The sequence below is a fragment of the Schistocerca americana genome, chromosome X (assembly GCF_021461395.2).
Source record: "Schistocerca americana isolate TAMUIC-IGC-003095 chromosome X, iqSchAmer2.1, whole genome shotgun sequence".
NCBI classification, from domain to species: Eukaryota; Metazoa; Arthropoda; class Insecta; order Orthoptera; family Acrididae; genus Schistocerca; species Schistocerca americana.
In genome coordinates, this window is record NC_060130.1 from 597,950,098 (window position 1) to 597,964,130 (window position 14,033).

Below are 14,033 nucleotides of genomic sequence, written 5' to 3' on the forward strand. Positions count from 1 at the left end.
CAAACTGAAGTAATATTTCCTTGTAAACTCTAAAAAATTTGTATTAAGGTAATACATAAAGTGATGCAAAAGTTAATGTGGAAGTATGTGTACCTGGGCAAGAGATGTAGAACATGTCAGTGTGCTGTCTTCCTCTCCCATTATCACAGAGGAAGTCTACTTCATTAAGTGTTTGGAGGATCACCTCACCCAAAGTGGAATGTGGTACCACTCCTGAACACACTGTAGTGGTGTACAGAATGGTACACGGTATACAAATTGAAGAATGTAGTAGGCATGTGGGACTGTGTTTTGGAATGTTGCACCATTGGGCCAGGGTAATGAACTAGTAAACACATTCTATTTTTGAAATGCAGTGCTACTAGTTTTCCTAGGTTAGGGATACAGTTTAACTTCAGCAAGTCTAGTTAAAAATCAATCACATGACTGGAAACTTGAAAATTTAGCATCTGTTTTTGACAAAATTTACACCATTGATTTTTTAAAATGATTAGAAATACAAATTTAAAAGGCTGTCATGCTATGTGCCTGAAGACAAAGCCTTACTACTTTGAAATTTCCTGTTAAAAAGTGGTGATTGAGGAGCTTTTTGACTGGAATGTTTACTTTTGCAAAAACTCCAACAGTTTCTTTCCAAAATGATCTTTGCTAGTTTTCTTCTTTTGACTTTATTTAAGCTTCTAGCAAATGATTGTCTCTGCTGAGAACAGCAGCATTTTCCCAGTGGTGAGCAGAGTGCTTCTTTGATGTAAGGTGTTTGCCAACATCATTTTATTTTCCCACCTAAGTCAGTAATTACAAAATAGTCAGAACATTGATTTCGACCTTTCGTGGGCATTCATAGTGGTCTGGCCCATACTTGAGAATACTACAGACAGGAGCACCAATGTACCGGGTGATCAAAAAGTCAGTAAAAATTTGAAAACATAAGAAACCACGGAATAAGGTAGATAGAGAGGTAAAAATTGACACACATTCTTGGAATGACATGAGGTTTTATTAGAACCAAAAAAAAAATTCACAAAATGTCGGAAAGATGGCACTGGACAGCAAAACGTCAGTGATTGCGCATGACAATCGTGTATAAAAGGAGCTGTAATGAGAGAGAGAATCAGATGCGCCAGCAATCGCAGCGTGTTGACATTACCTGAAAAGGTGCTTTTAGTGAAGCTGTATTATCAGAATGGGGAATGTGCTAGTTCAGCGTTATGATCCTATCACCATAGGAAGGGGATTCGAACAGGTAAAGGTCCGTTGACAAATGCAGCTGTGGCGAGAATGATTTGGAAGTTTGAAGCCACGGGTTGTTAGACGATAGACCCCATAGTGGCCGACCGAGCACAAGGTGTAATGCTGCTGAGGCAGTTCCGGAAGAAATGGAGACTGTAGCGGGTTCGTCTATGCACGAGGAAGTCAGCGCTCATGCAGTCACATGTCGCACCGACATTCCATACATTACTGTTTGGTTGGCACTTAGGCGTACCCTCCGACCCTATCCATACAAAATCCATCGGCATCATGAACTGTTAACTGGCGATTTAGTGAAGCGGAGGGCATTTGCAGTGTGGGCGTTTCAAAAGATGGCGGAAGATGACGATTGGTTGAGTAACGTGTTGTGGACCGACGAAGCTCATTTCACACTCCGAGGGTCTGTCAATGCCCTCAACTGTAGAATTTGGGCTACTGAAAATCTTTTGTGGAAACTCCATTGCACGATGAGAAAGTCACGGTGTTGATTGGATTTACCACACCTACCGTTATCGGGCCTTTTTTATTTGAGGAAATGCGTGATTCTGGTTTTGTAACTGCTACCGTGACGGGTGAGAGGTACGCCGATATGTTACAGAATCGCATCATCCCCAGCCTGGCTGATAAACACCTGCTGGAACGTATGATGTTTATGCAGGATGGTGCCCCACCCCATATTGCTAGATGTGTGAAAGATCTCGTGCGCGCATCATTTGGTGGTGATCGTGTGCTCAGCCGCGACTTTCGTCATGCTTGGCCTCCCAGGTCCCCAGACCTCAGTCCGTGTGATTATTGGCTTTGGGGTTACCTGATGTCGCAAGTGTATCGTGATAGACCGACATCTCTAGGGATGCTGAAAGACAACATCCGACGCCAATGCCTCACCATAACTCCGGACATGCTTTACAGTGTTGTTCATAACATTATTCCTCGACTATAGCTATTGTTGAGGAGTGATGGTGGACATATTGAGCATTTCCTGTAAAGAACATCATCTTTGCATTGTCTTTCTTTGTTGTGCTAATTATTGCTATTCTGATCAGATGAAGGGCCATCTGTCGGACATTTTTTGAACTTTTGTATTTTTTTTTTCTAATAAAGTCCCATGTCATTCCAAGCATGTGTGTCAATATGTACCTCTCTATCTACATTATTCCGTGATTTATTCAGTTTTCAAATTTATACTGACGTTTTGATCACCTGGTACTTAGTATAGAAGAACAATTGAAAACAACTCTATTCACATGTGAGGAGAAATAGTTTTGGCGTGGTTGAAATTCTGTGACAGGTTTCATTTTCCAGTTCCTATAGTCAACACTGCAGAGTGCTTCTGTGTAGCATAGTGGGTTGTGAAAATTTCAGTTCCAGTGAAGTTCTGCACCTTGACTAACATATCAGAATTGTGATCACTTTACTTTCACTAAGTAGCAGAATGCACTTATTTCAGCTTTCTGTCCAGATATAAGTTCTGAAGTCTAGAACTGATACTACAATTTGTTTTCAGGTTAAGGATCTTATTTTTAATCTACACATGATTCTCTCTGATACTGTAAAAATGAAAGAATTTCAAGAAGATCCAGAGATGTTGTTGGATTTGATGTACCGTATAGCAAAAGGGTACCAAAATTCACCAGATTTGCGGCTTACTTGGCTTGCAAATATGGCTCAAAAACACATGGAGGTGAGCTCTAGACTATAGGATTGTATACATACCTTATTTGTAAGTTATCAATAGCTGAGAGAATCTGTTTACCTCTCACCTTTTAAGGTGAAATACAAAATGGCACATGAGCACATAAATATTAGGGGAAAAATGGTTTGCTTTGGCATTTGAGCTCTGTTTTGTTAAGAGTAGGAAGCAGAACAAGATTTTAAAAAATCTGAGGAAGTAGTCATTGCTCCTATTTATGTGCCTCTCTGTCATTGTGTACTTTATCTTGAGAGTAAATTGTAGTCTATGCACAGATTTTTATTAGGTATTATCGTTTTAATAAAACACACACACACGCGCGCGCGCACACACACACACACACACACACACACACACACAGAGTATATGAATGATTGCAAAAACCACTGTTTTTAATTTATTGTTTCTATCCTAGAATTTCTATTAATACACCAGTGTTGTAATAATTATTTCTAGGTCAGATTACTTCACATAAGTGCTTATGGTAAAATTGAGTCAGCCCATTTTCCCCTTGTGAGCCTCATCCATTTTCCTTCTGTGATCAACTTCCCAGATTTTTTATGTTTGTGGTACTTGGAATTATTTTCCCAGCAGCAATAGCCATAGCAGAATGATAAAATCAGGAATTTAATGTATGCTATTGCAGCTTAGATCCTGTCTAGGCAACCACAGATCACATCTCAAAGCCATGTTATGCTCTTATGGGAGATAAGAGATAATATACGAATTGTATAGTATGTAGCAGTTGTTGAGCTCCAATTTCTTTGTTAAAAACTCTAACATTTTCTTTAATCAGTGTATTGTAATTCCCTTGTCAGTTTCTCTGAACTTAGTGTAGTATATATAGGATTTGTAAAATTTTTGTGATAACATTATTTTGATCTAATGCAAATGTACTGTCCTTTTCAGCGCAATAACCACACAGAGGCAGCAATGTGCCTTGTGCACAGTGCTGCACTGGTATCAGAATATCTTCATATGCTTGAAGATCTGCCACACTTGCCACCGGGTGCTGTAGGATTGGAAGGAATAACACCCAATGTACTGGAAGAGAGTGCTGTCTCAGATGATGTATTGAGTCCAGAGGAAGAAGGTGTATGTCTTGGGAAAGATTTTACTGAAAGTGGACTAGTTGGGTTGTTAGAACATGCTGCAAACTCATTTCATACGGTACAGTATATGTCTTGTATATGATGTATGTAATATGTATTCAACTTATTTGTTTCAAATGCAAAGGAAAAAATATTATTTACGTGTTGATTGAGATTCAGAAGTATTATTCTTGCAGTTTACAATCTAACTCGTGAAATACTGATATTCATTTACCTGTAAGTTAATTAAATATTAGTTTCATACATTATCATCATAATGAAACTAGAATCTGCATTGCAATTTTTTTCGTGTATAGTTACTGTTACACTTGAACATAATACTTTTTGGAACAAAATGAACAAAACAAAACTGCTTAATGTTAACAGGCCAAAAATGACTTTAGTTTTGTATGGTCTTCTGAACAATAATATTAGTGGGTGCTTTAGAACTGTATGTATAGTAAATTATTTCTTATATCTACATGATTTATCTGTCATTCATTGTCTATTGTTTCTTAACAAATAAAGCAGATGTGCAATTTTTGCATCTTAGTGATTAGAAGATTAGCTGTAGATTTCCTCGGCCCAGATATGAGGACAGTGTGGCAAATGTGGCATGGTGGCCACCATAACTTTTCTATGTAGTACTAATTTCTTAATAATCAGATAAGAAAACAAACTGTTTAGATGAGTAATCAAATGTAGGCACCTTTCTGCCTAACCTGTCACAGATGTCTTCTTATCAAGTTACCTCCCATTAGGAATGTAGATGCCCTCAACGACTGTGATATTACTTTCAAAATGATGGAGCACAGTAATCAGTCGTCCTTTTCCTTCGGGTTTTATTAAAGCAAATCTAGGTTTCAGCTAGTGCCTAGTCATTATCAATGCACTATTTCGTAGTTCCAATACATGTCCTACAATGTCAATCTCCTGTTGTTTGGGCCCTAACGACAGGGCACTGATGTACTAAGACATGTATTGGAACTATGAAATAGTGCATTGATAATAGCTAGGCACTAGCCGAAATCTAGATTTGCTTTAATAAAACCTGAAATGGTGGAGCACAGCAATCTGTTGAGGAACAGATTGCCGTGTTCCATCATTTTGAAGGACTTCATACTCAGCCATATTATTATTAGTCATGCGAGTATATAATTGGAATCTTTGGTCTTCATGCATATACAAGGGAAGCATTAAAAAAGTATTTAGGAAATGGAAAATAAGTAATAAACACACTTACAGAAAATCTTGACTGTTGTTTCAGGTTGTGTTTCATTAAAAAGGCATTTGCATCTTTATTGTCAAGTATGTGGAATGTAAGAAAATTCTATTACATCAACGAAGTATTTGTCACAAATGTATGTTTTGTCTTTCAGGCTGGCATGTATGAAGCGATGAATGATGTGTACAAAATTCTGTTGCCTATTGCAGAAGCAAATAGAGATTACAAAAAACTGTCAAATATTCATGGGTTAGTATAGACTTTTGACTGTATGTATGAGAGAAATCTATAAGTCAAAAAAATCAGAACTTCAATTAGCTAACTTAGCAAACACTTTTTAACATACATTGTTAAGTAATGTAAGTTTCTTGTAGATTATTTCTTTTGTCTCATTCCACCGAATCCCCTACAATCACTCATTTATACTTCTTTCAACCATCAGTGATTGTACTACATTTCTCTGTCACACATTCAGCATAACTTTATTTCTGATAGTGATCAAATTCCTGATCCATGAAAATGTGTCACTGAGTAGTGGTGAGAAAGGGGGGGGGGGGGTTGGAGGGGGAGAGAGAGAGAGAGAGAGAGAGAGAGAGAGAGAGAGAGAGAGAGAGAGAGAGAGAGAGAAGCAAGAAACTCCCAAAATCTTGTGCAATAGAAAAGACCCTCTATGAGTCGATATAAAAGTTAACAAGTCTCTATGAAAATGGAGCACTTTCATCACATATTCAAATGAAGCCATCACCTTGCTGACAAAGAAAAGCTGAATATAAACAAACATGACAGTAAAAACACCTGAGCAAGAAGTGTTAAATAAATTTGAAAGCAAACTCTCGCAGCTGCTCATTGATCAAGTAGCTCCGAAATGGTGAATGGTAAAGTGATAAATTGACATACAAAATTGTTTCACTGAAGAGGATTCTGCTGTAATTGTCTATTTCAATTGTCAGAGACTGAAAAGTGGCAAATGTATAGGCCGATAACACTGGAACTTGGGGAAAAAGATTATATGTATCACATAAAGGCTTCCTATTAAGATCTTGATATTTTTTTAAGTGAATCAAGAAATATGTTGTTTCTCCCCCGTGTACAAAAAATAAAAAATTGGGCTTATATGAAGGCATATTGGTAGTCTTTCTACACATGCACCATCCAAATACTAAATAAGAAGTTTAGTATAATATTGTTATACATTGTATCATGGCTTGCGGGGTAGAAATGTAGATATACACTGATCAGACAGAACATTATGACCACTGACCTACTATTGATATAAACTCACCCAGATGATAGCAGTGTCACTTGGCGAGGAATGACTGCTAGTCAGTCACACACCCAGTGCATGTAGTATCAGTGAGCATGCTGTCCGTGTACAGAATTGGGAAGGTGTGCGATCTGTCTGAGTTTGACTGAGGGCAGATTGTGATGTCCCAGAGGCTTGGCATGACAATTTCGGACACTGCACAAATTTTTGGGTGTTTGAGGAGTGCTGTGGTGAGTGTCTTCAACAGATGGTGAAACCATGTCCAGACGACGTTGGGTTGGGCAGCCACCCCTCATTACAAATGTTGTACGTCATGGGCTGGGCAGAGTGGTAAAACAGAACAGGTGGCAAACTGTGGCAGAATTAACATCAGACTTTAATGCTGGCCAGAGTACAATAGTGTCTGAACACACAGTGCACCGATCATTCCTAATGATGGATCTCTGCAGCTGACAACCCATGAACATGCTAATGTCCACACCACATCATTGGCAACTCTGACTGAAATGGGCATGTGACTACCAGTAGTGGACGTTGGTGCAGTGGCACTGTTTCGCATGCTGTGATGAACCCCAATACCTTCTTCATCATGCCATTGGGAGGGTTCAAATCCATCACCATCCAGGGGAACAGCTCCTTGACATCTCTACTGTGGGACAGAGAAAAGCTGGCAGCGGGTCCATTATGCTGTGGGGTGGAGCTTGTGCAAGTCACCAGGATGGCCAAAGAGAATCGTACACTGGTTGCAGACCACGTACACCCCTTCATGCCGATCATGTTTCCTGACTGCAGTGGAATTTTTCAACAAGATAATGCACCATGTCACTTACCAGAAATGGTTTGAGGAACACAGTGGCTAGTTTAGGTTAATGTGCTGACCCTCTAACTCGCCAGATCTGAATCCGATCTAACACATTTGGGATGTGATTGAAAATGGCATCTGAGCTCATTGCCCCCCCCCCCCCCCCCCCCCCCCCCCTCTGGAATTTACAGCAATTTGGTGAACTGTGTGCGCCAATTCCGTCCAACCTTCTACCAAGGCCTCATTGCTTCCATGCCACAACTTGTCACTGTTGTGATCTGTGCCAAAGGTGGACACACAGGCTAATACGTAGGTGTTCGTCATGTTCTGGCCGATCAGTGTAGATGTACATGTACGTGAGGATCCCAAGGATGACTATGTTTTGTAGCCACATACAGAAATAACCAAAGTATCTGGTATCACAGGAAATGTTGCAATTGGGTTGTGTGAACTGATTGGCATCTCAGCAAAAGATTTCACGTGTAGAATATGTGACAGTTTTGTTGCTTCAACCTACACAAAGAGGATGATCTGATCATTGTAATTCATGTTTCCTGTTTTTCGTAAATCATTCAAATGCCAGGGTTGTTCCTTATGTGTATTCTTAGCTATCAACTGCACCATACTCTCGGTACTGCATTTTTTGTAGACACATTTAAGTGCTGTTATATGACCTGTTACTGATATTCATTCATTCATCCATTGTATAAAATTACGTGTGACTTTTTGCAGTTTCTGTATTCCCAAATCAAAGTTCTAAGATACAAAAGCCAAACAGAATTCAAAATAAGTTAAAATTAATGAAATAGAAATGTTAAACTGCCCTGATATACATCACTTTAAGTGAACATGTCCACTGATAATCTCAATCTTTCAGGAAATTACATGATGCATTTACAAGAGTTGACCAGCTGCAGGGAAAGCGTGTCTTTGGAACATACTTCCGTGTTGGTTTCTATGGAACTAAATTTGGAGATCTGAATGGAGAAGAGTTTATCTATAAAGAACCAACATTAACAAAACTGCCTGAAATTTTTAGTCGGCTTGAGGTATGTATTTAATCAATGTAACAATGTGCATTGTCATTTTCCATTTTTATTTTATGAGTGTACACAAACGTGCCCTGTCCCCTCTTTTTTTTCTTCTCAACAATACAAATTCATTGCCCATGTTGTCACATAAATTGTATATCACATTTTCTGGCTATAGATTTCAGCACCATTTCCTTGATCTTCAGCTTGGTCATTTGTTTTTTTTGCTTTTTTGCCGTTCTGATATTAGTACATGTCCATATCTCTACAATGCGTGCATACTTAAGACATTGGTAAATGCTGTAATGCTGACTTTTCTTGTTAGATGCATTTCTAGTCATAAACTTATCCATCTTGAAAAGCCAGAATGGCAACTGTGGAAGACGATCTCAACCTTTTCACATTCTGCCAGTCCCTATCCCTCATGAACCTGGTGCTGCAAAAACACCTTTTCACAGCACAGCCACCCCAGAACAACCTCTATTCCCTCTGCAAGATAATGTTACTCTTCAGTCCTCACTACATACACATCATCTCCAAAATAGAAACCCTTGCACTTGAACACCTGCTGGAGTACTGCAGACAGCACCTCCATAAATTGTCCAACCTGAGGGGATCCTACTCCCACCATGGGCACCACTATCCATTAAAACCCATCCCTCTCCCAGTGAACCCCCTCATCGACCTCTCATAGCCCATACCCTACTTAGTTGACCACTTCAATTTACGACATCCTCCAAAACTCCCTCCCAGCACCCCACAAAACCCAGCACCCAGTTTTACTCCTTTTCAGAGGTCTAACCTTCAGCCCTAACCCCCCCCCCCCCCCCCAAATTTAACCATGTTGAACTTATCAAAGGCCCACACTCTTTCTCACAATCCCTATAGTGGAAACACTTCTTTGCCACCAATCCCCCCCCACCTAAGCACTCCCTGGTCAGCTTTCAGGCATTCCCTACCTCCTTTCCCATTTCCCTTCCTAAGAGCACAAACCTTTCAGCAGGAGAAAAGACAGCCACACACAACGTGAAAACAGATCCAGACCTAATCTTCCTCCCCATAGACAAAGGCTCCACCATTGTCATGGTGAGTTGCAGTGACTACCTCATGGATGGCCCCCACCAATTGTATGAGTCCTCTGCCTAAAAGTTCTGCCACAGTGATCCCATCCTGGAAGGCCAATGTAACCTACAGCCCCTACTGAAATCCATAGGCCCATCCCAGAACCTCATACCTGAGCCCCTCTCCCTCTTCTCCCCAATAACGCCACACACATCTACCTTCTTTATGCACCCGAAAATCCACAAACCCAACAATCCTGTAAGCCCCACTGGCTATTGTGCACTCGCTGAAAGAATTTCCACTCTTGTTGATCAACACCTCTAACAATTGTGTGAAACATAGCCCCTATATTAAGGACACTAACCACTTCCTACATGGACTTCCCATCATCCCCACCCCTTTACATCCTAGATCACTACTCGTCACTGTTGATGCCTCATCCCTTTTCCGTGATTTCCCTGAATCACTCCAGGTAAATGCCATTATTGTTCCTTTCAAAGGGCACGGCCAATTTCCTTCCCTAATCAGATGAGACCGATGAGCTCGCTGTCTGGTCTCCTCCCCAAAAACAACCCAACCCAATCATCCCTATACAGCGACATCCCTCATGCCCATGGCCTTGTTGCTGTTGAACACTCTCTCTCCCAACATCCTTCAGACTCCAAACCCAATACCTCATCGTTACACACCTTGCCATCTGTATTCTGACCCACAGCCACGTTTCCTTTTAATGGAAGGGTTACAAACAAATCTGCAGCGCACCAACAGACACCTGCAGGGCACTGTCCTATGCCAACCTGTTTATGGGCCATCTAGAAGAAACCTTCTTAGTCTACCAAAACTCCCAACCACTAACCTGGTTTAGGTCCATTAATGACATCATGATCTGGACTTGAAGCCAAGATGGCATATCCACATTACTCCACAACCTCAACACCTTTCCTCATCCACGTAAACTGGTCCTACTCTACCCAGTGTGTCACCTCCCTGGACATTCACATCCACACCTCTGATGGCTCCATCCACGCCTCTGTCGACATTAAACCCACTAACCACCAACAGCACCTGCATATTGACAGCTGCCATCCCTTCCACACCAAAAAATACAGCCTGGCCACTGGGTACAACATACTTGCAGTGACAAGCCCAGTATGCTGAAGGCCTCACAAAGGCCTTCAGAAACAGGCATTACCACCCAAACTTAGTCCACAAACAGATTTCTCGTGACATATCCTCACACACCCGCAATCCTCCCACCACCCACAAAGAACCCCCCCTACAAAGGTGTGTCTCCCTCATTTGCCAGTATCACCTTTGACTGGAACAACTGAACCATATCCTTTGGCAGGACTTCGATTATCTGTCATCCTGCCCTGAAATGAGGGACATCCTACTGAGGTATCTGTGCTAGCAGAATAGAAATGCGAAAAACACAAGTCTGAAAACAATTTATTGGACTCCCCAAAATGAAACAATAATACAATCTCCCAAAAAACAACCAACTCAGTCTCAACTGTGGATTGACACAAATACAAAATAACAAATAATAATAATAATAATAATAATAATAATAATAATAATAATAGAAAAGACCCAACTCTTCACGGGGAGCGAACACAAACAATTCTACTACATCAAGAGGTTTGTCAACTATACCATGAGATCGGCCAGCTAGAAGAGGCATGTGGCCAAGGCTGCCGGGGCAGCAGCTTTGTATCCTTCCGAGCCATGCGTTGAACTGCCTTTTGCCAGCAGTGCGCCCTCTTATAAAGCCCTTTGGCAGATTTATCTGCTGGAACTATTTGCCATCAAATGCCTGGCATAGCAAAGTAGTTCCTAAGCTAGCTGCAACCTCTGGTGAAGCCGTTCTGCAAGCTCCACAAACAGGCAGCGGTCCATGGCAGCCATTGGTAGTGACCTGGTGTTGTGTTGTGTTGTGGCCACTGATAAGTATTTGTATTGACAACACAGATGACGTAGGTTCTCCTGCTGAATATACACCCTGTGATGCAGGCATCTCGTGATGGTTGGACATAAAGTGGGATGCCGATACAGTAGGCCCTACGATGTCCGAAGTGGATGGCCACAGCACCTACTCCATCACAAGCTGTGAAAACAGCCATGTCATACAACAACTCTCCTGCAGACACTACTTAGCATTTTGTCAGGCCCCAGAGCTGTGGGCAACAGGAGACCAGATGTGGTCGCATGTGCGGGATCCACCTCCGTGGGCTTAGGCCCCTCTGCCGGAGGGTCTACCTGGGGTGTGACCGGCAGCAATGGCAGAGGCGGCAGTCAGGCAGAGGAGCACTGTCATCCCTGAGGGCCGACAGCCCTGGAGACAGCAGAGGAGCCGGCTGTGGACCACACCGGAGTCAAAGCTGGTTGGTATGCTTCCAGTAAACTGTGCCGTTGTCGAGGGTGACTGCCGCCATAGCGCGGCTGATGAACGGCGAGACCCTGGCGGAGACCCACTGGTAACGATGCCGGGTAAACAACACCATTGCCCAGACCGAATCATGAATAGAATAACGGGGCTGTCTCGAACGCGGAGGAGCTGGGTGGGGAGAAGATGGAAACAGGAGAGATAAGGGGGACCGATGAGGACGGCCGTGATGTTTTTCTGCTGGGGATGATCCATCTTGAACAGTGGAACAGTAGCAGGAAAGAAAGATGGTAAGAGCATTGTCCAGGGAGTGTTGGGGACGCAATTTCAACATCTGGACTTTGAATGTCCAGACAAACTGTTCAGCTAATCCATTAGATGCAGGATGAAAGGGAGCAGTATGAATCAACTGGATGCCCTGAGAGGTGCAGGAGGAGGTAAATTCAGCAGATGCAAATTGAGGGTCGTTGTTGGTCACCAATGACTCCAGAAGGCCCTCAATGGCAAATGTGTGGGAAAGATGTTGGATGGTATGGGCGGAGGTCATGGAGGACATGCAGGAGATAGAAGAAAACTCATTGCCGGTGTCCCCAAGCATAAGCCAAGAGGAGCCAAGGAATGGGCCCGCAAAATCCAAGTGCAAACAGGAACGAGGAGAAGTAGGAGGAGGCCACGGGAACAGGCAGCTAGAGGCGCTGAATGGTGCTGTTGATAAGAGGGACATGAGGCCACCATGCGGGTGATGGCGGCATCCAGCCCCCTCTAGTAGAAATGCTGGCGAGCAAGCCATTTCATCAGGACAATCCCCCAATGACCAATGTGCAGATGGACGCACTGGGTTTGCTTTCATCCACGGTGACTACTTTGAGCAGCATTCCCTGCCTTGTGGGGGCAGTGTTTTCACTGCAGAGCTGGTTGCTCTCTATCGTGCACTCACTCACCTTTCCTCCTGCCCTTTGGAGTCATTTGTCATATGCAGTGACTCCCTGAGTTGATTGCAAGCACTCAACCAGTGTTTTTCGTGGGACCCTTTGGTGCGCAGTATTCAAGATGCTGTTTTTGCTCTCATCGAGTGTGGTCGTTCAGATACGTTTGTGTGGACCCCGGGCCACATTGGCATTCCAGGAAATGAACGTGTCAATCGGTTGGCCAAGCAGGCCACCACTTCGCCACCCCTGGAGCTTGGTCTCGTGGAAAGAGACCTCTGGTCAGCCCTGCATCGCAAGGTCCGCGATGTCTGGAGCTCTGAATAGTCTGCCTTGAACACGCCGAATAAGCTCCGCATAGTAAAGTCGTCCACGGCTGTATGGGACTCATCCTTGAGGAGCATGCGTAGGGACTCTGTTGTTCTCTGCCATCTCCGAATTGGACATATGCGGTTGACCCACAGCTATCTCCTTCGCCGTGAGAACCTGCCCAAGTGTCGCTGTGATGCAGGACTGACAGTGGTCCATCTTCTGGTGGACTGCCCCCTTTTAGCCCCCTTGCGGCAGTCCTTTAAATTACCAGCTACACTTCCTTTAATTCTAGGTGATGATGCCTCTATAGCTGACTCAGTTTTACGTTTTATCCGTGCAGCTGGGTTTTATCACTCACTCTAGTGTGGGCGCTCTTGCATGATTTCTCAGGCTACACCCACTCCAGTGACTTTTAATTGTGATGTGGATACCAAAATAGTGTCTTTTATGGTACAAGTTGTGTTGGTACCTCTATCAACGCTTTCCAGCTGGAGGTTCTTTGTTTGTCATTGAGTGGTTGACCTTTTACCTGATTCATCAACCACTGTAGTCTGTTTTACTCTAGTCAACTATTTGCTCTGCTCCTTTTAAGTGTCTGCCATGTGACGTGCGATTAGCTTGGCATCCAGTGGAAAATCAGTGACTGCCTCGACAGCTGCATCATCCAGAAGGAAATGGGCAACTGGTCAGTATCGAACTTTGGGTCAGCGCCCACTGGGAGATGAGAGAGATTATCAGCATTGACATGGAGAGCTGTGGCCTGAAAACAGATGTCATAGGAATATTCCGCAAGGAACAATGAATGCCCAGCACTGGAGGCGGTGAGCACCCCTTGTGGGAGTGGCGGCCGTAGTGTAGATCCCACACCGCACAGCAATACTCCATCATCAAGATAGTTAGCCGTCCCCGTAATGACTCTTGTCAATGTTTCCAAATATTGGTGGAAGATGGCCAGAGCACTGCCGACCCCAAACGGGAGGCGGTTGTACTGGAAGA

General features: G+C 43.0%; 1 protein-coding gene across 1 annotated transcript in view; it reads left to right on the forward strand.

Moving 5' to 3' along the window:
• LOC124555399 (dedicator of cytokinesis protein 7) overlaps positions 1-14,033 on the forward strand; it is a 258,351-nt gene that overhangs the window by 203,528 nt on the left and 40,790 nt on the right. The window contains exons 31-34 of the mRNA XM_047129295.1: positions 2,753-2,929; positions 3,848-4,108; positions 5,409-5,503; positions 8,198-8,369. Coding sequence (XP_046985251.1) covers positions 2,753-2,929; positions 3,848-4,108; positions 5,409-5,503; positions 8,198-8,369 — 705 coding nt within the window. The remainder of the gene's footprint in view (positions 1-2,752; positions 2,930-3,847; positions 4,109-5,408; positions 5,504-8,197; positions 8,370-14,033) is intronic.